The sequence below is a fragment of the Meles meles genome, chromosome 1 (genome assembly GCF_922984935.1).
Source record: "Meles meles chromosome 1, mMelMel3.1 paternal haplotype, whole genome shotgun sequence".
NCBI lineage: Eukaryota > Metazoa > Chordata > Mammalia > Carnivora > Mustelidae > Meles > Meles meles.
Window position 1 is genome coordinate 196902893 of NC_060066.1, and position 25132 is coordinate 196928024.

Consider the following 25132-nt stretch of genomic DNA (forward strand, 5'->3'; position numbering starts at 1 on the left):
ACTGTCCATTTAAAAAGAGATCTCACTGCTACCATCAACTTAAAGACTGTTTGGCAATTTCATGTAAAGTTAAGCTTACATCTACCCTATGACCCAGAAATTCCATTCCTAGGTAATTACTTAAAAGAAATTAAGACATTTGTCTTATTGACATAAGGGCACCTGGATGGCTCGCTCAGTGGGTTAAAGCCTCTGCCTTCAGCTCAGGTCATGGTCTCAGAGTTCTGGGATCAATCCCCGCATTGGGCTCTCTGCTCGGCAGGGAGCCTGCTTCCCCAACTCCTTGCCTGTCTCTCTGCCTACTTGTGATCTCTGTCTGTCAAATAAATAAATAAAAATCTTAAAAAAAAAAAAAGGACTGACATAAAAATATCTACAGATGCTTTATTTTAAAAGCTCCAGGAGCACCCACCTGGCTCAGTTGGTAGAAGTGTGTGATTCTTGATCTTGGGTTTGTGAGGTGGAGACCCACGCTGGGTATAGAAAGTACTCAAAAATAAAATCTTAGAAAAAAAAAAAGATAAAAGCTCCAAACTGGAATTAATCTAAAGGGTCATCCATGGAAAAGGGATAAATAAAATAAGTCTATCCACATAGTGGATATGCAGCAATGAAAAGGAATGGACTATAAATACATGTAACAATATGAATGAAACTCAAAAAACATGATGCTAAGCAAGAGAAGCCAAACACACACAAAAATATACTATCAAATTCCATTTACATTAAGTAAAAAACAGGCAAAACTAATCTTTGGAGACAAAAGCCAAAAAGTCATTGCTCTGAGGCAGGAGGGTTGACTGGAAAGGGCACCACGAGAACTTTCTATGGTGATGGAAGTACTTTCCAATTTGTTGCAGACAGTAGTTATACAAGTGTCAAAACTCACCTAACTCAATACTTTAGACCTCTGCACTGTATTTTTGTATAAATCATACCTCAATAAAGAGAGAAAAAAGGTAATAATAATAATAGCAATAGTAACAGTTGATATATACTGGGCACTATCTCACCATGTACCAGGCACACTACTGTGCCCTTCATACACACTTCTATTTTTATTTATTTTTAAAAGATTTTTATATATTTCTTTGAGAGACAGCATAAGCAGTGGGGGGGGGGGGTGCGCAGAGAGAGAGCGAGAGGAAAAAGCAGGCTCCCCGCTGAGCAGAGAGCCCAACATGGGGCTCAAAGCCAGGACCCTGGGATCATGACCCAAGCCAAAGGCAGATGCTTAACTGACTGAGCCACAAGGCGCCCATATATATGCTTTTAGTTAATCTTTACAATTGTCTTATGATGGAAGGATCACTATTTTCATTTTTCTGATGAGGAAATTGTATAAATAGTGCAGCCGCATACTGTGTAAATAGTATAGCCAGATTATGAACCCATGTCTGACAGATTCTGAACTTGGCTGTTAACCATGATGTCAGATTGCCTTTTTAAATTCTGAGCTGTCTCTCCTAAAACTTAAATGCTATGTGCCTGCAAGTATTGTGTGGGCTCAGAGAGACATGACTGAGTCAGACAGACACATCTGTCCTCACAGAACTGATGAGGTTTTGTTTTCTTCTTTTCTCTAAACATGCAACATTAGCCTTTGCCTACGTTATTATAATCGCATACGCATCACTTCAAATGGCTAAGGAATATTCCTCCAAAGGTTAAACCATATCTACCTCTACCTTAGTGTTGTACATATAAGTTTAGTTGCAAATTTGGTGAGTTGATGTACTTTTAAAAAAGATTTTATTTATTTGACAGAAAAGGGGGGGACAGCACAAGCAGGGGGAGCAGCAGGCAGAGGGAGAAGCAGGCTCCCTGCTGAGCAAGGAGCCCAACTCAGGAATTGATCCCAGGACCCTGGGACTCATGACCTGAGCTGAAGGGAGACACCTAACTGACTGGGTCACCCAGGTGTCCCAAGTTGATGTATTTTAAAATTCTAGTGGGAAAGGACATTTATAGGTGACTGGTCAGCCCAGACTAGGACTAATGTCATGGCTTTGTTTTTGTGTGTGTGTGTGTGTGTGTGTGTGTGTGTGTTTTGGCATTTGACTGGAAATACATAAAATCCCTGTGTCTTTTTTTTTTTTTTTAAGATTTATTTATTTTTTTGACAGATCACAAGTAGGCAGAGAGGCAGGCAGGGAGAGAAGGGGGGAAGCAGGCTCCCTGCCGAGCAAAGAGCCCGATGCAGGGCTCGATCCCAGGACCCTGAGATCATGACCTGAGCTGAAGGCAGAGGCTTAACCCACTGAGCCACCCAGGTGCCCCCCGTGTGTCTTTTTTAAAGATTTATTTATTAACTGAGGCGGGGGAGGAGGGGTGTATAGGGTGAGAGATTCTCCCAAGAGAGAAATTCTCTCTTGGGAGAAAGTCCCAGTGGACTCCCTGCTGAGCATGCGGTGGGATGTGGGGCTCAATGTCATGACTATAAGATCATGACCTGAGCTGAAACTAAGAGTCAGACACTCAACTTACTTAGCCCCCCCAGAGACCCCTATAAAATCTGTGCTGTAATGCTAAGTATCACCTGTGCTACTCAAGAGCCTGATAAGCAGTAATGGTGTGGAAAACTATTAGAATCGGAAACATTATTAATAAATGCAAGTCAGTAGGGGCGCCTGGGTGGCTCAGTCAATTAAGCATCTGACTCTTCATTTTGACTCAGGTCATGATTTCAGGGTCATGATACTGAGTCCCATGTCAAGCTCCACACTCAGCATGGAGTCTGCTTGTCTCCCTCCCTCTTCCCCCATTTGTGTGTGCATTCTCTCTCCTCTCTCTCAAATCAATCAATAAATAAAATCTTTGAAAATAAATAAGTACAAGTTAGTAGACAGCAATCTATTAAAATATGGGATCCACAGGGGAAAAATAATAAAAGTCATTCATTTCTAGAGGGAAAAATATAGGAACCATTTTATAAGGGAGTAAGAAAAAAAGAAGAGAAGCAAAGAGCTAGGAAGTCTACAAATCAGTGTGTATCCTGGTATAACCAAAGGGTCTAGAGAGCCTTTTGTCTTAATTTATTTTTTACAAGCAGCAAGCCTAGGCTGGTTAGTGACAATCAGAATTGTACAGTAAAAAGAGATGTCAGGGTTCAACTCTGGCTTGGCCACTTCTGTGAGTAGTCACTTAAGATTCCCAAAACTGGGATGCCTGGGTGGCTCACTGGGTGAAGCATCTGCCTTTGGCTCAGGCCACGATCCCAGAGTCCTGGGGCTGAGTCCGGCATTGGGCTCATTGCTCATCGGGGAACTTGCTTCTCCCTCTGCCTGCCACTCCCCCTGCTTCTTTCTGCTCTCTCTCTGACAAATAAATAAAATTAAAAAAAAAAAACAAACAAACTGGGGCCCCTGGGTGGCTCAGTGGGTTAAAGCCTCTGCCTTCGGCTCACATCATGATCCCAGGGTCCTGGGATCGAGCCCCGCATTGGGCTCTCTGCTTGGCAGGGAGCCTGCTTCCTCCTCTCTCTCTCTCTGCCTACTTGTGATCTTTGTCAAATAAATAAATAATCTTTTAAAAATTTAACAACAACAACAACAAAAAAAAACCCCAAAAAACATAAACAAAGATTCTCCAAACCTCATTTTTCATTTAGAAATGGAGATGATGATAATGTAAACTTGACAAGATCATTGTGAAGATCAAATGCTGTAATGTAATAATATATGCAAGCACACTTGGTAAACACTGCCCCCATCCCTGGAACTAGTCCTCACGTATACTCTCTGATATACCTGGTATATCTGTATGTTATCTTCCAGATCCTGCTCTTAAAGACCCCTCCGACATGGCTAGGATACTCAGAAAGGATACACACCTTGAACAACTGGATTCCTTCCTATTTACTTACTTTTCCAAAAGGGTTATTTTCTGCAGCTATTAAATTGCTACCTTAAGCTATGACCAAACAGAAAATAATTCATTTATTTAATACCCCTTATATACAAAGTACTGGGAAAAAAAGGAACAGAAGGATACACAAAAACAGGTCCATGTCCATGGCAACATAAGTCAAAGTTCTACCATAGTGAAGGAGAGATATACCAAAAAACCTAGGAAAAGACAGGAATATCCGGCTTTAGGAACAAGCTTAAAGGATCTTTGAGGACACTGGCTTGCATATCCACATGTGAAAGAATGAAGTTGGACCCCTACATCACATCATATACAAAAAATAATGCAAAATGGATCAAGGAACTACATATAAGATCTAAAAATATGAAACTTAGAAAGAAACCTGGGTATAAATTTTTGTGACCTTGGATTAAGCAATGGTTTCTGCCCCCTCTTTTTTTAGTGGTGGGGCTATAACTGATGATTAATGGTTTCTTAAACATATAAATCATATACATGATAAGGGTCTAGTATCCAGGACGTATAAAGAATTTTTACAGCTCAACAATAAAAAGACAAAAAACTCAATTAAAAAATGGTTAAAGAGAGGAGCACATGGGTGGCTCAGTGGGTTAAGCCTCTGCCTTCGGCTCAGGTCATGATCTCAGGATCCTGGGATCGAGCCCTACATCAGGCTCTCTGCTCAGGGAAGCCTGCTTCTCTCTCTCCCACTCCCCCTGCTTCTGTTCCCTCTCTCACAGTGTCTCTGTCAAATAAATAAATAAAATCTTTAAAAAAAAAAAAAAAGGTTAAAGAAGGGGTGCCGGAGTGGCTCAGTTGGTTAAGCATCTGATTCTTGGTCACAGCTCAGGTCTCGATGTCAGGGTGGAGTTCAGGCTCTGCACTGGGCTCCACAATGCACATGGAGCCTACTTAAAAAAAAAAAAAAAAAAGGATAAAGGATCTAAATAAATATTTCTCCATATGAAATATACAATGGCCAATAAGAACATGAAAAGATGCTCAAGGGGCACCTGGTGGCTCAGCGGGTTAGCATCTGCCTTTGGCTCAGGTCATGATCCCAGGGTCCCGCGACTGAGCCCCACAGTGGATCAAGGACCTACATATAAGATCTAAAAAGTAGGGCGCCTGGGTGGCTCAGTGGGTTAAGCCGCTGCCTTCCGCTCAGGTCATGATCTCAGGGTCCTGGGAACGAGTCCCACATCGGGCTCTCTGCTCAGCAGCGAGCCTGCTTCCCTCTCTCTCTCTCTGCCTGCCTCTCTGTCTACTTGTGATCTCTCTCTGTCAAATAAATAAATAAAATCTTTAAAAAAAAAAAAGATCTAAAAAGTATAAAACTCTTAGAAGGAAACATGGGTATAAATCTTTGTGACCTTGGATTAGGCAAAAGTTTTTTTGTCACCCTCCTTCTTTTTTTTTGGTAGTGTGGCTACAATTGATGGTTAATGGTTTCTTTTTTTTTTTAATTACTTTTATTAACATATAATGTATTATTTGCCCCAGGGGTATAAGTCTGTAAATCATCAGGCTTACACATTTCACAGCACTCACCATAGCACATACCCTCCCCAATGTCCATAACCAATCACCTTCTCCCTCCCTCTCCCCACAGTGACCCTCAGTTTGTTTTGTGAGATTAAGGGTCTCTTATGGTTTGTCTCCCTCCCGATCCCATCTTGTTTCATTTTTTCATTCCCTACCTCCCAAGCCCCTGCCCTGCCTCTCAAATTCCTCGTATCAGGGAGATCATAGGATAATTGTCTTTCTCTGACTGACTTATTTTGCTCAGCATAATACCCTCTAGTTCCATCCACGTCATCACAAATGGGAAGATTTCATTTCTTTTGATGGCTGCATAGTATTCCATTATATATATATATATATATATATATATATATATATATATATATGCATGCCACATCTTCTTTATCCACTCATCTGTTGATGGACATCTAGGTTCTTTCCATAGTTTGGCTACTGTGGACATTGCTGCTATAAACATTTGGGTGCACATGCCCCTTCGGATCACTACATTTGTATCTTTAGGGTAAATACCCAGTAGTGTGATTGCTGGGTCTTAGAGTAGCTCTATTTTCAACTTTTTGAGGAACCTCCATACTGTTTTCCAGAATGACTGCACCAGCTTGCATTCCCACGAACAGTGTAGGAGGGTTCCCCTTTCTCCGCATCCTAACCAGCATCTGTCATTTCCTGACTTGTTAATTTTAGCCATTCTGACTGGTGTGAGGTGGTAGATGATTAATAGTTTCTTAAACATGACACCAAAAGCACAAGTGATAAATGGAAACAAATAACTTGGGCTTCATTAAAAATAAAAACTTCTGTGTCAAAGGTGCTATCAAGTAAGTGAAAAGACAATCCACAAAATGGGAGAAAACCATTTAAAATCATGCATGTGAGGATATGGAGAAACTAAAACTGTCATACATTTTTCCTGGGAAAATAAAATGGTGCTGTCACTTTTGAAAAATAGTTTGGCAGTTCCTCAAAAAACTGAACATAAAAACAAACAAAAAACATATGATCCAGCAATTCCACCCTTAGGTATATGCCTAAGGGAACTGAACATGTATGACCACACAAAAGCTTGTACACAATGTTCACAGCAGCATTATTCATAGTTAAAAGATGGAAACAACCAAACGTCCACACAACGAATGGATAAACAAAATGTGGTATATCCATACAACAGAATGCTATTTGGCTATAAAAAGGAATGAAGGACTGATTCATGCTACAACATGGATGAATCTTGAAGACATCATGCTAAGTAAAAGAAGCCAGATACAAAAAAGCCATGTATTATATGATTCCATTTTTATGAGATGTCTAGAATAGGAAAATCCACAGAGACAAAAAGTAGACTAGTGGCTGCCAGAGATAGGGAGTAACTACTAACATGGGTAAAGTGTTTCCTTTGGGGACAATAAAAATGTCTAGAATTAGACAGTGGTGATAGCTGCACAATTTTGTGACTATACTAAAAACTACACTGAATTATACACTTGAATAAAATAAAGAAACTAAAAACAAGCTAACAAACTGGTGGCAGGTGGGATTTGGCCCGCAGACCATACTTTGCTGAACCCTGATCTAAAGGATATTCCTTGAAATCTCTTCCAAAGTCAGGTCTTGGGGCACCTGGCTGGCTTAGTGGGTTAAAGCCTCTGCCTTCGGCTCGGGTCATGATCCCAGGACCCTGGGATCAAGCCCCGCATCGGGCTCTCTGCTCAGCAGGGAGTCTGTTTCCCTTCCTCTATCTCTGCCTGCCTCTGTGCCTACCTGTGATCTCCGTCAAATAAATAAATAAAATCTTTAAAAAAAAAGTCAGGTCCACCTTTTTCTTTGTGGGTGACTATTTAATAAACTTTGTATATAATTTACTTCTCTATAAGGATATTATTTAAAAAACCACTCTGACAAGTCTTTATTAGAGTAAGGTTATATTCTAAAACTTTCCTGGTCTACTAACCATATTCAAAAAGAAAACCAATCTAGTTTGATATTACTTGCTTCTAGTGAATTTATGCTCAAATTATGTACAAAACAAAACAGAAACAAAAAAGCAATCAAGCCAGATTGTGAAGGTGAGATACGTAATTTTGCAACTTATATGGAAAATATTAAGAAAACTAGTACAGCAAGAGAATGAATCCACCACGCCAAGAACTATTTGTTAATCAATGAACAAACTAACTAACAAATTCATTGATTAAAGTAAGCTCTACACTCAGTGTGGGGCTTGACCTCACAATGCAGAGATCAAGAACCACATGCTTTACTGACTGAACCAACCAGGTGCTGATAAACCCTTTCTAAAAAGTAGACACATGGTTGAAGTAGAAAGAATTATAAACTACGGGGCCAGACAGGCCTGACAGAATCTTATTAATCTTATTTTTATCACTTATGTGACCTTGGAAATGCTCAATTTTATTCTCCCTATTTGTGAAGTGAGATTCCTTTCCTCTCCCTCTCTCTACCATGCGTGGAACATTGTGCCAAGAAATCCCACAAGTGAAAGAAATAGAATGGATCAAAGTGTGGACAAAACTTAAAAGTGTCCTTGGAAGATCCTGGTGATGCAACCAAAAATGAAAGTGCCTCCCCCAAAAGTGAGGACTGCAGGCTACAAACTGGAATCCAAGAATATTTGGCTCCTGTCTGGTTCTGACATTAAAACTCACTGAGACAAGATGAGCTAGCACATGTAACTAAAGCGGGATGTGGAATGCTGAGCAAAGATGTCCATGGAAAATATATACCAAAACATCATAGATTTAATCCTAATTAATATTAAATTTAAATCCTGCAATATCAACTTCTTTTCTGCCTCTCTTACTCAGTTGCTGCCAATACACCAGTTCTTTATATACACATAGAAGATTTTATCTATTTATTTGAAAGAGAGAGAGAGAGAGAAAGCATAAGAAGAGGAGAATAGCAGAGGGAGAGGGAAAAGAAGGCCCCCCACTAAGCAGGGAGCCAGACTTGATCCCAGGACCCTAAGATCATCACCTGAGCCACAGGCAGACTGACTGAGCCCCCCAGGGCACCCCTGAAGTTTATCTTTAGAATACACAGACTCGAAGAATATATATAGTCAAACTACTGTGTTAAAAAATTACTTGACGGGGCACCTGGGTGGCTCAGCGGGTTGGAGCCTCTGCCTTCAGCTCGGGTTGTGGTCCCGGGGTCCTGGGATTGAGCCCCATATCGGGCTCTCTGCTCGGCGGGGAGCCTGCTTCCTCACTCCCACCCCCACTCTTTCTCTGCCTGTCTCTCTGCCTACTTGTGATCTCTGTCAAATAAATAAATAAAATCTTAAAAAAAAATTACTTGGGTTAGTTGGCATCGCTCTCCCCATCGTTTTTATTTACTTTTTGAATGCGCGAACCTCAACATGGTTCTAAAAGTAAAAACTCTCAAAAAGGGGCGCCTGGGTGGCTCAGTGGGTTAAAGCCTCTGCCTTCACCTTGGGTCATGATCTCAAGGTCCTGGGATCGAGCCCCATATTGGGCTGTCTGCTCCATGGGAAGCCTGCTTCCTCCTCTCTCTCTGCCTGCCTCTCTGCCTACTTATGATCTCTCTCTGTCAAATGAATAAATAAAATCTTAAAAAAAAAAATTCTAAAAAAGTTCCAGAAAAAGGTTACGCCCTTTTTTCTACCTCTTCACCCCTATATCTTCCATCCACTAGAGGGTAACCCATTTCATTAGTTTCTGCTTAACCATTCTATGCTTGTGTTTGCAAAAATATGCAGGTACCTATATAAATTCTTATACCAAAATCAGCAAAATTATATTAAAATAGCCTTTAAACATAAGGAATAGATATTCAATTTCACATATAAGAGAAATATAACTTAAAACTACATCGAGATACAATTTTTCACCTGTTAGAATGGTAAAAAATTCCAAAGCTTAACCACACAGTCTATTGTTGAGTTGTGGAGAAGCAGGCACTCTCCTGCATTACAACTGGGAAAACAAAATAGTGCAACTCCCATGAAGGAAAATTTGGCAATGTCTAACAAAATCATATATGCATTTACTCTTTGGTCGGCACTTCCACTTCTAGGTTTTTACCCTAAAGATACACCTCCAGCAATACTAAAATACTTATATGTAAGGTTAGTCGTCATGGTATTGTTGTAGTTGTAACTATTATAAACAACCCTAAGAGTCCATACAGGGGATATTCACTGAATAAATCTTGGCTCATCTACATAATACAATATTATGCAGCTATGAAGAAGAACTCTATGCACTGATACAGGTGGTTTCCAAGATACACTGGCAAGTGAAAAGAGTGTGTGTGTATATATACATAAATATTATCTCAAGTCATGCCTCACTGATTCTTCATCCTCAAAAAATCCTCCAAGCCCAGCCAACCCCTTTATTCTCTTTACATGCTGCATCATGTCTTTATTTCCCTTCCTATTCCCCTAAGAATCCATGATTCATTACTAAAATCATTCTCTTGCAACATTCATTTGACAAACCCCAACCCTGAATGATACTTTAGTTCTCCTGTATCTTTAACTTTCCCTTTCTCCACTAATTCCTTCCCCTTGGAATTAAACAAGCACAAGTTCCTCTAATCTAGAAAAGTACTTCCTTGATGCCAAATCCGCACCTAGCTATGGCCTTCCATTTCTATCCCCCTTTGTAGCCAGACCGAAAGAGTAGCCTATACTCAGTATTTTCACTTCCTTACTTCCCAGTAATTCCTCAATCCACTTCTATTATCTATACCACACACCACAAAAATGGCTCTTGCCAAGGTTACTACTGTAGCTTCCTTGCCCTAAATCAATGGACATTTCTTAATCCTTATCCTACTTGGACCCTGGCAGTATTTGATATTTCCACCTCAATACAACTTTCTTCTTCTGGGTTCTGCGACATCACCATCTCTCTCTGTTTTCCTTTCTACTCCTCTAGTTACTCTTTCTTGGTACCCTTTGCATATTCTTCTTTGTTCACATGGCCCTTATGTTGGTCTTCTTTATGTCTCTATCCAAGGCTTTCCTCCCACTCTGCATATTCCCCAAAGGTGATTACAACTCTTCCATTGTTCCAACCTCTATGATGTTCCAGGCTCTCATATCAACATCTCCAAAGTGTACCTGTCTCTTAAGCTCAGAGTCAAGTATTCCAAATACCTATCCAGAAAGCACTAGATAATGTACAACATACAGCTCCAGAACATCCATACTGAGCTTGTGATCTTCCCCTCAAACCTACTCCTTTTCCAGTGCTTCCCTGACCTAGTGAATGATACTATCATTTACTCTGCCAGTCAAGTCAGAAACTTGACCTTCACCCTTGACTCCTCTTTCCTAACTTTTCATATCAAGTCACCAAGAATTCTGTTTATTCTAGCTCTGAAATGTTTTTCAAATTCACTGACTTCTCTCTATCCAAATTACCATTATCTAGGGTCAGGTTATCTATCACCTCTTCCTGAATCACAACCACAGTCCCTTAAACTGGTCTGGCTATATTTACTTATTAATTGTTATTACGTTTAAAGGTGGATTTATTTGAGAGAGAAAGAGTGCATGAGCAGAGGGAAGGATAGAGGGAGAGGAGAAAGCACTGTGATGGACCCCATGAGATCAATCCCCCAGCCCATGAGTATAGGACCTGAGCAGAAACCAAGAATCAGACGCTTAATCAACTGAGCCACCCAGGAGCCTCTAGTCTGGCTATATTTAAACCTGTGCAATCTTCATTTTGAAGCCAAGATAATTTTTGTTTTTTTGCCAAGATAATTTTAAAGCTTAATTCTGATCATTTGCTCCTATTATAAAAACCATTCAATGGGTCTCCACTGACCTTAGGATAAAGTCCATGGTCTTCAACATAGTTTACAATGTCTTATTAGGAGCATTTCACCCACACTCATCTCACCAACCTCATCTGTCATCCTTCTCCCACTTGTATTTTGTGACCACCTGTTCTCCTGAAGAGCACCCTCTACTCTCTCTTGCATCACTCATATGCTCTTCCCTCAACCTAGCACTTTTTCTCTCCCTACCAATCCCCAAATCTAGCTCCTCTCATCAAGCTCTCAGGCATCCATGTGGACTACATTTCTTTTAGGAAACTAAGCTGTGATTTCTCCAGCCCATCAAGTTTCACTCATTTGTGAAATTTCTCAGAATAATGGGGGACACATAGAGGAATAGAGACTTGGGTTGGGGAGAGAACACTTATTGAGCAGTGCTCTAAGAATGAAGGAATGTAAAAGATGTACAATTTAGTACAAACTCCATGAAAGGTAATTTTGTTTTTTAAGATTTTATTTAACAAAGAGAGGGAACACAAGCAGGGGTAGGGCAAAGGGAGAAGGAGAAGCAGGCTCACTGAGGGGCTCAATCCCAGGACGCTGGGATCATGACCTAAGCCCAAGGCAGATGCTTAACTATGTGAAGCACCCAGGTGCCCATGAAAGGTAATTTTGATAATAATTATCCAAAAATCACAGATGTGTGTACCCTCTAATTCCATTCATAGGTTTTTATCCTATAGACACCAATATGTGCCAGTGATATTGCAAGCAATAATGTATGTACAAAAGACTGTAGGTAATCTACATGTCTGCCAACAGGAACAGTTTAAATGAATTACTCTGAAGCCATGAAAGAATTAGAAATCAGAAATATCTTTATGTACTGATATACTAAAATCATAAAACATTTTTAAATTAAAAAACTTAAGGTACAAAGCAGTAAATATGTTATGCTAACATTTGTGAGAAAGGGTAGGAATGCATAAAATTCCTCTGGAATGATACTAAAACGACTAGTTGATTCCAGGGAAGTAAATTAGGTGGCTAGGAAAGAATGGGAAGGAGACGATCTTTTAAACTTTTAAAATTACAACTATATGAATGTTTACCTAATCAAAAATAAGTAAATAAAAAAGGGAAGGACCTAATAGTCCGATGCTGGATTGAAGGAAAAAATGTTTAAGAAGCATCATTCATGTCATCCATCCAAACCACCAGGCCAAAGAAGAGATGCTAATGCTAAGTACTGTGCTAAGTAAGTACTCTGATTTTTTATTACAGTACAATGAGCAGTTTTAGATCATGATTTAGTTTAAACATTTTTAAGTGCCAAGATCTGAGAATATTAAGGACAATTTCCTAATATAAAAGAGAGATGAATGCAACAGATCGATGTACTTCTTGATTCAGATCTTCCTTAGGAAGAAAGAATTGGAACAAAATTAATTCAGGTAAAATGGATGGAAACCAGTCTTAGAAAACAACATTCAGGGGCGCCTGGGTGGCTCAGTGGGTTAAGCCGCTGCCTTCGGCTCAGGTCATGATCTCGCGGTCCTGGGATCGAGTCCCGCATCGGGCTCTCTGCTCAGCAGGGAGCCTGCTTCCCTCTCTCTCTCTCTGCCTGCCTCTCTGTCAAATAAATAAATAAAATCTAAAAAAAAAAAAAAAAAGAAAACAACATTCAGGAAAAAAAGTATGAAAAATAAAGAAAATCAGCTTTGCAAAATAGATTTTTCAGAAGCTTACAGAACCTGCAGGATGAATGCAATGAAAAGAATATCCAAGAAATAAAGTTATCAATGTTAACTTGGATGCCTTTTAAATAGGCATCTCTTTGGGTATAAATTCTACATATACAGGAAAAGTAACAAAATACCAGACTGGTTAAACTCAAAATGCAAACTAGAAAGTCAGAAAGTAAAAACAGGGAAGGATTATTAACCTGGAAGGTAGAGAAGTGGTATGGGAATAAGATTAAAAAAGCAAACTCTAGGGGCACCTGGGTGGCTCAGTGGGTTAAAGCCGCTGATGCCTTCAGCTCAGGTCATGATCCCGGGGTCCTGGTATCTCAAGCCCTGCATAGCATCAGGCTCTCTGTTCAGCAGGGAGCCTGCTTCCCTTCCTCTCTGCCTGCCTCTCTGCCTACTTGTGATCTCTGTCTGTCAAATAAATAGATAAAATCTTAAAAAAAAAGAAAAAGTGAACTCTAATAAGAAAATTAAAAATGTTCAGCGCTCTGTCCTAGGAGTTCTCTTTAAGTTATCCTTTTGAGTTTTTCAAAAGCATACAAAGTAGTAAATTAGGAGATCCAGGAAAAAAATCTTCCCCAGATAATAAAGAATATTATTATCAATAACCACAAAAAGGCAGGAGCTTTTACTGTTGATTTTACCTCTTTTATCTCACCTCCAGCCCCAAATAATCACTTCTTCCTAATGCTAAAAATGAACTGCTGTTAACTAACACAGAATCCATATGTGACAATGGGTAGGAAATAAAACAAGGAAAGGAAATGACAGTAAAGTGTTTAAAAAAGTTAGATGCCATTAAATTGGCATCTTAGGAAACTTTTAAGAGCTTTCTACAAATAACAGCAATAATACTAGCTAATATTTGAGTGTTATATGAATTTTACGATCTGCTAGGCACCCTGCTAAGTACTTTACACAAATTAACTTGTTTATCCCTCCTCACAAACCTAACAACAGGATATGGATATTATTTTACTGATGAAGAAATGGGTGCTGAAGTTTAGACTTATCTAACCAAGGTCATGTGACTCATAATGGTATCTTAATTACTATTTGTCAGGCGGGATAGTCACAAAAAGATATCTCCTCCAACCTCAAACTAGGAAACAGGGAAATAAGACCCTAAAACTCAGTACCGTTGAACTTTACCTCCTCCTTGGCTTCCCCGATAACCATGTTCTCCTACCTCTATGTCTATTCTTTCTGGTTCCTGTGGATAGAGGAAGAGCAGTAACAGGCAATCTCTAAATGTTCGAACCACCTTGGTTCCTGGTCCTGAGCTTGCTTCTCTCTTTCTACTTTGTCCCCAAGTGACATTACCCAGTCATCCTGTTTCACCGCTCTTATATAGAGCAGTGGTTCTCAAACCTCTTAGTCTCAAGACCAGTGGATTGAGCCTCTGCCTTCGACTCTGGTTGTGATCTCGGGGTCCTGGGATCGAGCCCCGCGTCGGGCTCTCTGCTCAGCGGGGAGCCTGCTTCCCCCTCTCTCTCTGCCTGCCTCTCTGCCTACTTGTGATCTCTCTCTCTGTCAAATAAATAAATAAATAAAATCTTTAAAAAAAAAATTACTGAGGATCCCAAAGAGCTTTTTTTATATGGGTTATATTTATTGATATTTATACCATATTAGAAATTAAAATGGAAATATTTTGTATTATTTTCATTTGAAAATAACAAAAATGGTAAACTAACACATTTTAAATGAAAAGTAAATATATTTTCTTTTTTTAAAGATTTCATTTATTTATTTGACACAGAGAGAGAGGTAGGCACAGGTAGGCAGAAAGGAAGGCAGAGAAAGGGAGAAGTGGGCTTCCTGCTGAGCAGAAAGCCCGATGTAGGCCTCCATCCCAGGACCCTGAGACTATGACCTGAGCTGAAGGCAGAGGCTTAACCCACTGAGCTACCCAGGCACCCGTAAATGTATTTTCTAAGACAAAAGAATTTAATAAAAAGAGTGGCTTTGCATAATGTCTAGCTTAATGGAAGGTAACTGGTCTCACACCTACTTTTGTATTCTCTGTTGCAAAGTTATTTTGGTTAAAGTATATAACGAAAATACAGCCTCACAAAGATAAGTAGTTGCAATAGGGAGGAGTATTTTAATAGCCTTATAATTATAGATATCCTTCTTTGATACTGCACCAAAACTCCACAAGTAATGGTTTCTTAAGTTACATGCAGAATCTGAAACCACAGAAAGGAACTATTGGTACCCTCTTATTGTTAAAGCACATTGGTCTAGTTTGTATTATGCATAGGTGTTTTACACATGTATTATGTATAGGGGTTTTACACATGTTTGTATTATGTATAGGTGTATTACACATGTATGTTTTACACAGTGTTACATCAAACACTGGTCATTTTGAAAACACTGAATTTAAAGATCTTCAATGTTAACATTCATTATACAACACTGTTGACATCCGTTTTATCACCACAGACCTCGTCAAAAAAGCTTTTTAAGTATTGAGAAGTTATCAAGCTCACCACAACAGATAAAAGTTTTCCTATATTCTCTATTTTCTTGACTTAGAAGTTCAAGTTTTATCCTTGGCAACAAATACTATCAGTTGTTTTACTTAAAGTGACAGCTCAGTTCATTCATTTTTTAAAGAAAATGTCTGCCAATGGGGCGCCTGGGTGGCTCAGCGGGTTAAGCCTCTGCCTTCGGCTCAGGTCATGATCCCAGTGTCCTGGGATCGAGCCCCACATCGGGCTCTCTGCTCTGCAGGGAGCCTGCTTCCTCCTCTCTCTCTGTCTGCCTCTCTGCCTAGTTGTGATCTCTCTCTGTCAAATAAATAAAATATTAAAAAAAAAAAAAAAAAAGAAAATGTCTGCCAAGTACTCTTATTTGAATAACCACAGTTTTTGTCTGGTTCTTTCAGATGGTGCTTCATGAAAAGTAGTGGGGCTTGCAACTCGAACAACTGCGCAAGTGCTTCTTCCTCCAGGCAACCATCATAGTGGGTTTGCAGGAGTACTTTACAGGTACTTCCCATCCCGTAATACAGAATACTAAAGAGATACTTAAGGGTTGAGATTTAATAAAACTAGTAATTTTTATTGCTTCATATCAAGCACATTTTAAGTAAAACCTGCTTTTTTTGGCAAAAAAAAAAAAAACGTATGCAAATGCATGGTGTTAATAAGTCAATTGATGCTATTTGCCTTAATCCATGCTAAGGTGAGAGTAGTTCCACTCATTTTTTTTTTTTTTCAAATTTTATTTATTTATTTTTTAAGAGCATACTTATTTGATAGAGAAAGAGAGAGAACAGAAGCAGGGAAGGGGCAAAGAGAGAAGAAGACTCTCCAATGAGCCGGGAGCCCAAAGCAGGGTTTTGATCCCTGGAACCTGAAATCATGACCTGAGCCAAAGGCAGATGCTTACCGTCTGAGCCACTCTGGCACCCCATTTTTTGCAAATTTTAAATGAATTAATTTTTGTTTTGCAAACAGCGTCTTAATACTACTATGAAAGTAGTTTTGACCACAGACTTCCTTGAAAAACTCATGGGGATTCCCAGGGGTCTGCAGACAACACTTTGAAAACTGCTACTATAGACTCTCTCTCTCTGACAATGAATGACACTTCAGTTTTTATTCCAGTCTATGCCTCTCTCCTATCCTAGACCCACTGGACCCTTTAACAATGATAGAAATGTCTTTGCTTTTATCAGAGGCCTGAACTGCTTGAACTCTTGAATCCCATCGCCTCCAGCCTTCCCCAGCACTTTGCTCCTTCAATTATTCTGACCTACTACATCAGCAAACCTTCCCCTGCCATCAACATAATCACATGCTCGTATTTCTTCCATTCTTACTAATCTCCCATGATCCCATAGACCCAGCCACTTCTCCAGTTCTCCACTTCCTTTTGTAAACAAAGTTTTTTCAAGAGTTGTGTAGACAACTCCGTAACAAAATAAAATGACTTTGAAGGAAAGAAACGAGAGAATAAAGAAGATGTCATTCGGGGAGCCTGGGTGGCTCAGTGGGTTAAAGCCTCTGCCTTCCGCTCACGTCATGATCCCAGGGTCCTGGGATTGAGCCCCGCATCGGGCTCTCTGCTTAGCAGGGAGCCTGCTTCCTCCTCTCTCTCTGCCTGCCTCTCTGCCTACTTGTGATCTCAGTAAAAAAAAAAAAGAAAAGAAAAAAGATGTCATTCTTCTTCCATCTTCTGAAATGAGCCCCCCACCCCCAATTGGTTAAAGCCAACTCAAAGACAGGAGGACAAGGGAGCTGAAGAAAGGTAAATAGTAGACATAGATGGCCAAGAGAAGGTATCTTTTATAGTTTACCCTTTTTACTGATTATATCCTACCTCCTCTCATCTAGGGGAAAAGTTTGTATTAAATAAACAAATAGATAAACTTCCATCTCTCTTTAAAGAAACAGAAAACAAGAAAGCTGTCTACAATATGGCTGTCACTCCTTTACCTCCAATTCCCTCTCACAACCCCTCCGATCTAGCATCTATTCCCACCACTCCAGTAAAACTGCTCCAGTAAAGACCACATGTGTTGTTCTGTCTTCATCTTACCCAACCTTTCAAAAGCACTGAGTAGAAGTGACCACTCCTTCTTTCTTAAAATATTCTCATTACGTGGCCTTTACACTCTCCTGGTTTTGCTTCCTTTCCATTTCACTGATGACTTTCTTGGGTAACTTTTTATCTTCTTAGCTTGTAATCAACTTCTAAAAGCTGGAGTGTCTCCACAGCTAGGTCTTGGGCCCTAGTTTCTATCCCTCCTAGAGTTGAGTCTTCGGATTTCTCCCTCCAGTCCACAGCTCTCTCTCAATTAGTACCATCAATTGCCTACCTACTTGACATCTCCATAAAGCTACCCAACAGGGTTGCAAATTTAATATGCCCAACGCTGAAACTCTCCCAAACCCATTTTTCTCTCTTCATCATCTTTCCATCTGCTCTCACTTTCTAAGTCTCATAAGTGGCAAAGCTGGGATTTAAACTAGAGTTTTTGTTACTTTTATTTCTTTCCCTTTAAAAAAAAAAAACATTGAAATCTGTACATACTATGTAGGTTAGGGAAGTGCAAACTGAAACATTTCACCTTAATGTAATTTTGTATTTGAGTCCCAAACTTTGGGAAACAATAGATGGGATCCTGTTTTGTGTTTATAAAAGCTTCTAAGTCTATTTTGGACCAAGTTACTTAACTAGGAAGAGATGGGAGAGTATATGGGTTGACTGGAGGCACGGCTGAAAGAGTGAGCCCAGCCAGCCAGTGACCACGGTCCACTCAGCACCCAGCAGAGCAGGGTTTCTCAACCATGGCATTGTTGGCATTTGGGCTGCATAATTCTTTGCTGCACATTCTTTGTTGCTGTACTGGGTGTTGTAGGAGGTCTAGCAGCATCCCTATCCCCTGTCCACTATATGCCAGCAGTACCCTTCCCATCTGGACAACCAAAATTGTTTCTACACATTGCTAAATATTCCCTTGGAGGTAAAAATCTTTCATGCCCTGTCCCCAGCTGCACCAGAAGGACGTATTTTGAGTTATGTTCTGAAGAAAATATGGAACGAAACTCCAAAACAATAAAGGATAAAATAAATGTCTTAAAAATTATGTTTTCAAAGAATTTTTAGAAATATGTAAGCAATCATGATATAAAAGTATAAAAGAGTTTATCAAACTATTTAAATGATATGAGCCTCATTTTGTAGGCAAAAAAAATTTATATTAAAAAACTGGAAGGGGGTGCCTGGGTGGCTCAATGGATTAAAGCCTCTGCCTTCAGCTCAGGTCATGTTTCCAGGGTCCTGGGATTGAGCTCCACATTGTTTTTTCTTTTTCTTTTTTTTTTATTCGTGTACGTATTTCTTTTTTAAGATTTTATTTATTTATTTGACAGAGGGGGACACAGCAAGAGACGGAACACAAGCAGGGGGAGTAGGAGAGGGAGAAGCAGGCTTCCTGCTGAGCAGGGAGTGCAATGTGGGGCTCGATCCCAGGACCCGGGGATCATGTCCTGAGCCCAAGGCAGACACTTAACGACTAAGCCACCCAGGCGCCCAGGAAACAGGTTTTAAAACTAAATTTAGAGGTACCTGGGTGGCCCGATGCAGGGTTTGATCCCAGGACCCTGGGATCATCACCCGAGCTGAAGGCAGACTCTTAACTGAGTGAACCACCCAGGCATCCCAGCAAAGAATTCCAACTCAACCCACTGGTAACACTAAGTTGGATAGGACATCTAAAAGTCAGATTCAAAACATGGTCTGGAAGAAGGAAAGGGACTGGAACTAACATCATAACATTATAGAGTGTCTCTGTGTTGGACATTATGAAAAAGCTGAACTTCCGGACTGAAGACCTGGCTTTCCATGGACTAGTCAGGACAACACTGGACAAGGTGCTTGACCTTTCTAAACCTTTTTTTTCTTTTTAAATACCCATTCCTCTAGCCCCACAACATTACTTTGAAGCTAAAATGAGAAAGCATGTATGTGTGTGTGTGTGTGTGTGTGTGTGTGTGTAAAAACACTGTGTAAATTCTAACTTCCTTTGCAAAGGTAAGAATAATTATTGTCCAAGCCGATAGTAAAAACAGTGACACACATTTCAGCAATCTTTTTTCCAAGCACACAGCAAGTAATATATGACCAAGAACAACTTCTGCATGACCATACCAATCACTAACCTTGATTCACCTGCCTAATAAAACTGTTGGAAAGGAGAGGTAACCATCAGGTGTGACCTGCAGAGAAAAACTTTTTTATGCCTTGAATAATGCAGAGTTCTCTCTACAGACAGAAAATGGAGACCCAGCCATCTGCATCTAGTATGCAAACTGGATTTCTTACCTGTAGCTCTGCTTCCAGGCCGAGCCGCCTGATAAAGGGGTCAGTGACATGGTAGTGCCGCTCAAAGCTCAGGGCACCCCGCTCCTGGGGGACAGATACAAACTCACAGTTTCATTAATTTAATCCAACATGATTTCCCATGTACCTATTATGTACCCAGCACTGTGCTGGGCACCATAGGATCTACAAAAGTAACAAGAAATTGGCCTGCAGGAGTCTGCACTATACTTGGGTAAGGGTTAGAGAATAATAATAAAAGAGTATAAAATTAAGCACAAAGTTGTGCTGTTGGGTTACAAAAAAAGAAGGAGGAGGAGGAGGAGGAGGAAAAGAAAAAATGAAAAAAACTGAAAACAACAAATAGGGAGTTTGCATTGTTAGGATGGAGTGGGTGGGCACCATCTTTAGGACACATATTGTGGGGTATATTCATAGGAAAAAAAGTAACTTCATCATCCCTCCAATTCTGATTCTGTGCCTCTAGGAAATGGTCCTTGCCCTTAAGGGCCATCCAGTCCAATGAAATTACAAAAAAACCCACAAATGGACAAAGCCCCCAAAGGATTCAGGGATGCAGGGAAAAAAACACATGAAACAGATTGATGTGCACCAAGTACACAGCTCATGTAGAGGCATACACTCAATCCTTTTAGATGATGATCACAGCTTATGCTGCGTGCCACTGATTTTTAGAAGATTTTCAATTAAAAAAATTTTTAGCACTTAACCTTTTCAAAGAACTTTCAAAGAACTTTCAGATTTCATTCTCTATGATCTGTCTAAAGGCAGACATTATTATCATTTAACAACAGAAAACAAAAGGAAGTAAAATGACTCAAGTCTTATAAGTAATTAGGGTCTTAAGCTCCTGACCCCAGCTTGGGGTTCTTACTACAGAAGCACATCGTGCCTTGGTGGAAACTCTTCCATTAAATCCCTGTGGTCCTTAAAAAAAAAAAAAAAAAAAAAAAAAAAAATCAATCAGTCAATCAATCCCTGTGCTCCTGACAAAGCCTGGGCTACCCTGCCAAATGAACTTGACTGCCTGGTCATTCATTCATCTCACAGAATGTACCAACTGCATAGGTCAGGTGCAGGAAACCCTTAAAGAAAAGAAGAACGAGTTTAAGCTGAACTAGGACTAAGACTCTTCCAGGTTCTGTTACGTGCACAACTCAGCAGCTAGAACAACATGAAGATGCCATATTTTCTCCTGCTGTAGCACCCCCACATAAACCTACAAATGCACACACAGTTGTGTATGCACATGCACAACACACAGATGGCTCCCTTCCCTCACCAGTTTTCATTAATTTCAGCAGCCCAGGTACAAAACACTAGGACAGAGGAGTCTCCATGAATTCCATGTTCGTGGGCAAAAGTAGATGGGAGTCAAGAGACTAGTCCTGGGTCCACCACTAAGTAGCTACGTGACTTCAGGTAAGTCAAGGTCTTCAGACCTCAGCTTCTTCCCCAGTTAAAATGAATCTGTTAGGAAGAAAGAACCTCATGCTCTTGTACAAAGGTCTAAGGTGCTTACCTTGATCTGCCTACGGATGAGGTCTCTAGTTATGTTGACTTTTGCCATCTTCTCTTAATGGAATTCAACAGCAGGAAGCTATAGAAGGATCTTCAGGACCCTTGAGCATTCCAGCCAAGCCCAGGTCCACAAGACACACATTTAATTACCTGGGGAAAAAAAACCCATCAAACCTTAGGGGATGGAACAGGGTGGCTTCAGGGCCCTAGTTCTATCCCCTGAAACAGTTCAACAGCCTACCTAGTGAACTGGCTATTGCCTATGATTTATAACATGGTGAGTTGGCCCTGCAGCACAGTGTTGAAGAACCTTTGGAAGATAAAAAGGGTAGGAAAGGGAAACAATGAATCAGAACCACAGGAAGTACTGCAACAAACACTGAAGAAGTCATGTATGCTTCACCAGAAAATGGAGGGTTGGATAGAAGTATGAAGGAAGATGGGAGCATATCCTGAAAATAAGAACAAGACATGCAGCAAGAAAGATGTTAAGTTTCACTTGCTCAGTATGCATCTGTGGCAACCAGTCTTTTAATTATACTTTGAATCCTTGATCCTCGTCTTGGCTCTCCCCAAAACCAAATCAGTATCACAGACAGCACTAAACCCTCTAACAGATTGACAAAATCAAAGGTGGACAGGAAAGGTAAAGGTGATCATGTCTAAGATTCAACCTGATAAAGAAATCCCTCTTCAATATCCTGGTAGGTAGGCTTCCAGTCTCACCTCTTGAAGCAACTTACTCCTTGGTTATAAACTCTGATGGTTAGAAAAACCTACTAATTTCATTTATGATAACTTACCATTAGAAAATGCAAAATACAAGAAACACAAAAGTTCTATACCCAAGCCTATTCATCAAAGATTTTGTTTTTATTTTATTTTATTTATTTTTTTAAAGATTTTATTTATTTATTTGACACAAGGAGGCAGAGAGGCAGACGGAGAGAGAGGAGGCAGCAGGCTTCCCGCTGAGCAGAGAGCCCGATGCGGGGCTCGATCCCAGGACCCCAGGATCATGACCTGAGCTGAAGGCAGAGGCTTTAACCCACTGAGCCACCCAGGTGCCCCTATTTTACTTTTAAGTAGGCTCCATGTCCAACGTGGGGCTCAAACTCAGGACCCTGAGATCAAAAGTCACATGTTCTACCAATCAGGTACCCCATCACAGATTTTATAAAAACAAAAAAATTAATAGGACCAAAATTTCCAATGATAGAGTAATGGCTAAACAATGCATAGCCATATGCTACTTATGAAGGAAAAATGCTTACATCACACCAAATGTTTATATGATAACATGATGCTTTTTAAATAAATACTATTATCAAAACTGTGTTTAAAAAAGGAAATACAGGGGTGCCTGGGTGGCTCAGTGGGTTAGGCCTCTACCTTTGGCTCAGGTCACGATCTCAGGGTCTTGGGCCCCGAGTTGGGCTCTCTGCTCGGCAGGGAGCCTGCTTCCCCTCTCTCTCTGCCTGCCTCTCTGCCTACTTGTGATCTCTGTCTGTCAAATAAATAAATAAAATCTTGAAGAAAATAAATAAAAAAGGAAATACAAATGGGGCACCTGGGTGGCTCAATCGGTTAAGCGTCTGCCTTTAGCTCAGGTCATGAACTCAGGACTGAGCCTCGCAAAGGGCTGCCTGCTGGCAGGGAGCCTGCTTCTCCCTCTCCACTGCTTGTGTTCTCTTGCATTCTTTCTCTCACAAATAATATAAATAAATAAAAATAAAATATTCAAAAAAATAAAAAAGGAAATATAACAATAGCCATCTTCGAATACCTGTATGACTGATTTTTTTCCTTCTGCTTTGTGATATTTTCAATTCTCTTCTACAAAAGCATATTAATATTGAAATCAGAAAAAAAGAAGGAAAAAAAAAGAATGCTAGAGCCAAAAAACCCCACTAGGCTTTGAAAGAAAGTTCTGCTCCCTGTTATTTCCAACTTTTGGTCCTGGTTCCACCACTGAAGCCACACAGGAAGTTTAGTCTTTCTTCCCCAGTATGGCTGTGATGATGGATTTCATGGCCAAGCCTCTCTGCCAACCCTCCAAGCCAGCAGGATTCCTAAGACCACTTCTTGATCTCCTGGCCTTGGTTTTCCATTAGCTGTACCCCTCCAGGTTCCTAGCACACCCTCCTGAAATCATCTCTCCACCTGATCTGTAAGCAGACTCCTTCTTTTCCTTGGGCATTTAATCACAAAAGAAACTCTATATAAACACTTTGTTATTGCAGATTTTTTTCTTTAGCATTAGGCACACAGTAGGACAATAAAAATCCTGCCACCTGATTAGATGTTCCCATTCAGCCCGAGTTTTTTGGGGCTTATGCAAATACATCAAAATGATGTCTTTTGGGATAAGAAGCTCTTAAAAGTTCAAGAGCCTTCCCCATAATGTGGAAGACATCCAGCATTGCATCTTAGCGAGCATTACCAGGGAGATATGTAAGCCACTGGCACTGTTTAGGATCACAAAACCTGTGACCATGAATAACACCTAGGGATGCCAACTGGGAACAACTATGCTTTCATGATAACTTTCCTAGGGGTCTCAAGCCACCAAATTAAAAATGTGAATTTGGACAAACTGGCATACACTAACGCTGGCCTGCAATTACGTTTATGGCTCTGCTTTGTGATATAATGGTTAACCTCCCCCCACCCAAAAAAAAACCCAACAATAATTTCCCTCACAATCACCAAGAATATAGGGGGAGATTTATCGTAACAGAAGGAACACTAAAGTCAGTGAGTATATCTGGTAATAATAAGTAAGCTATGTGGCCTTGGTCAAATCTCAGTCTCTCCATACAGGCTCTCACTGCTGTGTCTTACAGGCACAGGAAGAACTAGAACAAACACTGAAGGGGCCACATATGCCTCACCAGAAAAAGGCCCATATGCTTCACCCCAACACCCTTTTTCTTGGAAGACTAAAAAGGTCAAATGATATAATGTAGGTACAACGTTTTTTATTTAATGTTATTTTAAAAAGAATATAAATACTATGGTCAACTAATCTTCAACAAAGCAGGAAAGAATATCCAATGGAAAAAAAGACAGTCTCTTCAATGAATGGTGTTGGGAAAACTAGACAACCACATGCAGGAGAATGAAACTGGACCATTTCCTTAAATCATACACAAAAATAGACTCAAAATGGATGAAAGACCTAAATGTTAGACAAAAATCCATGAAATCCTAGAGGACAACACAACCAGCAACCTCTGTGACCTCAGCTGTAGCAAATTCTTGCTAGACATGTCTCCATAGGGCAAGGGAAACAAAGGCAAAAATGAACTATTGGGACTTCATCAAGATCAAAAGCTTTTGCATAGCAAAGGAAACAGTCAACAAAACCAAAAGACAACCAGCAAAATGGGAGAAGGTATTTGCAGATGACATATCAGAGAAAGGGCTAGTATCCAAAATCTATTAAGAACTTATCAAACTCAACACCCTGAGAACAAATAATCTAATCACAATAGGGCAGAAGACATGAACAGACATTTCTCCAAAGAAGACATCCAAATGGCCAACAGACACATGAAAAAATGCTCAACTCACTTGGCATCACGGAAATACAAATCAAAACCACAACGAGGTACAACCTCACATCAGTCAGAATGGCTAAAACTAACAAGTGAGGAAACAACAGATGTTGGTGAGGATGCAGAGAAAAGGGAGCCCTCCTACACTGTTGGGAATGCAAGTTGGTGCAGCCACTCTGGAAAACAGTAGAGGTTCCTCAAAAAGTTGAAAATAGGGCTACCCTATGACCCAGGAATTGCACTACTGGG

The 25132-nt window shown here is 40.2% G+C and overlaps 1 protein-coding gene across 3 annotated transcripts in view; it reads right to left on the minus strand.

Annotated features, from left to right (window-relative positions):
* Window positions 1-25132, minus strand: part of WDTC1 (WD and tetratricopeptide repeats 1) — a 68181-nt gene that overhangs the window by 26110 nt on the left and 16939 nt on the right. For all 3 annotated transcript variants that reach the window (XM_046013539.1, XM_046013533.1, XM_046013549.1), the window contains exons 2-3: window positions 21325-21473; window positions 19785-19868 (exon numbers count right to left, since the gene is read on the minus strand). In XM_046013539.1, the coding sequence (XP_045869495.1) occupies window positions 19785-19868; window positions 21325-21372 (132 nt within the window). In that variant the 5' untranslated portion in view covers window positions 21373-21473. The remainder of the gene's footprint in view (window positions 1-19784; window positions 19869-21324; window positions 21474-25132) is intronic.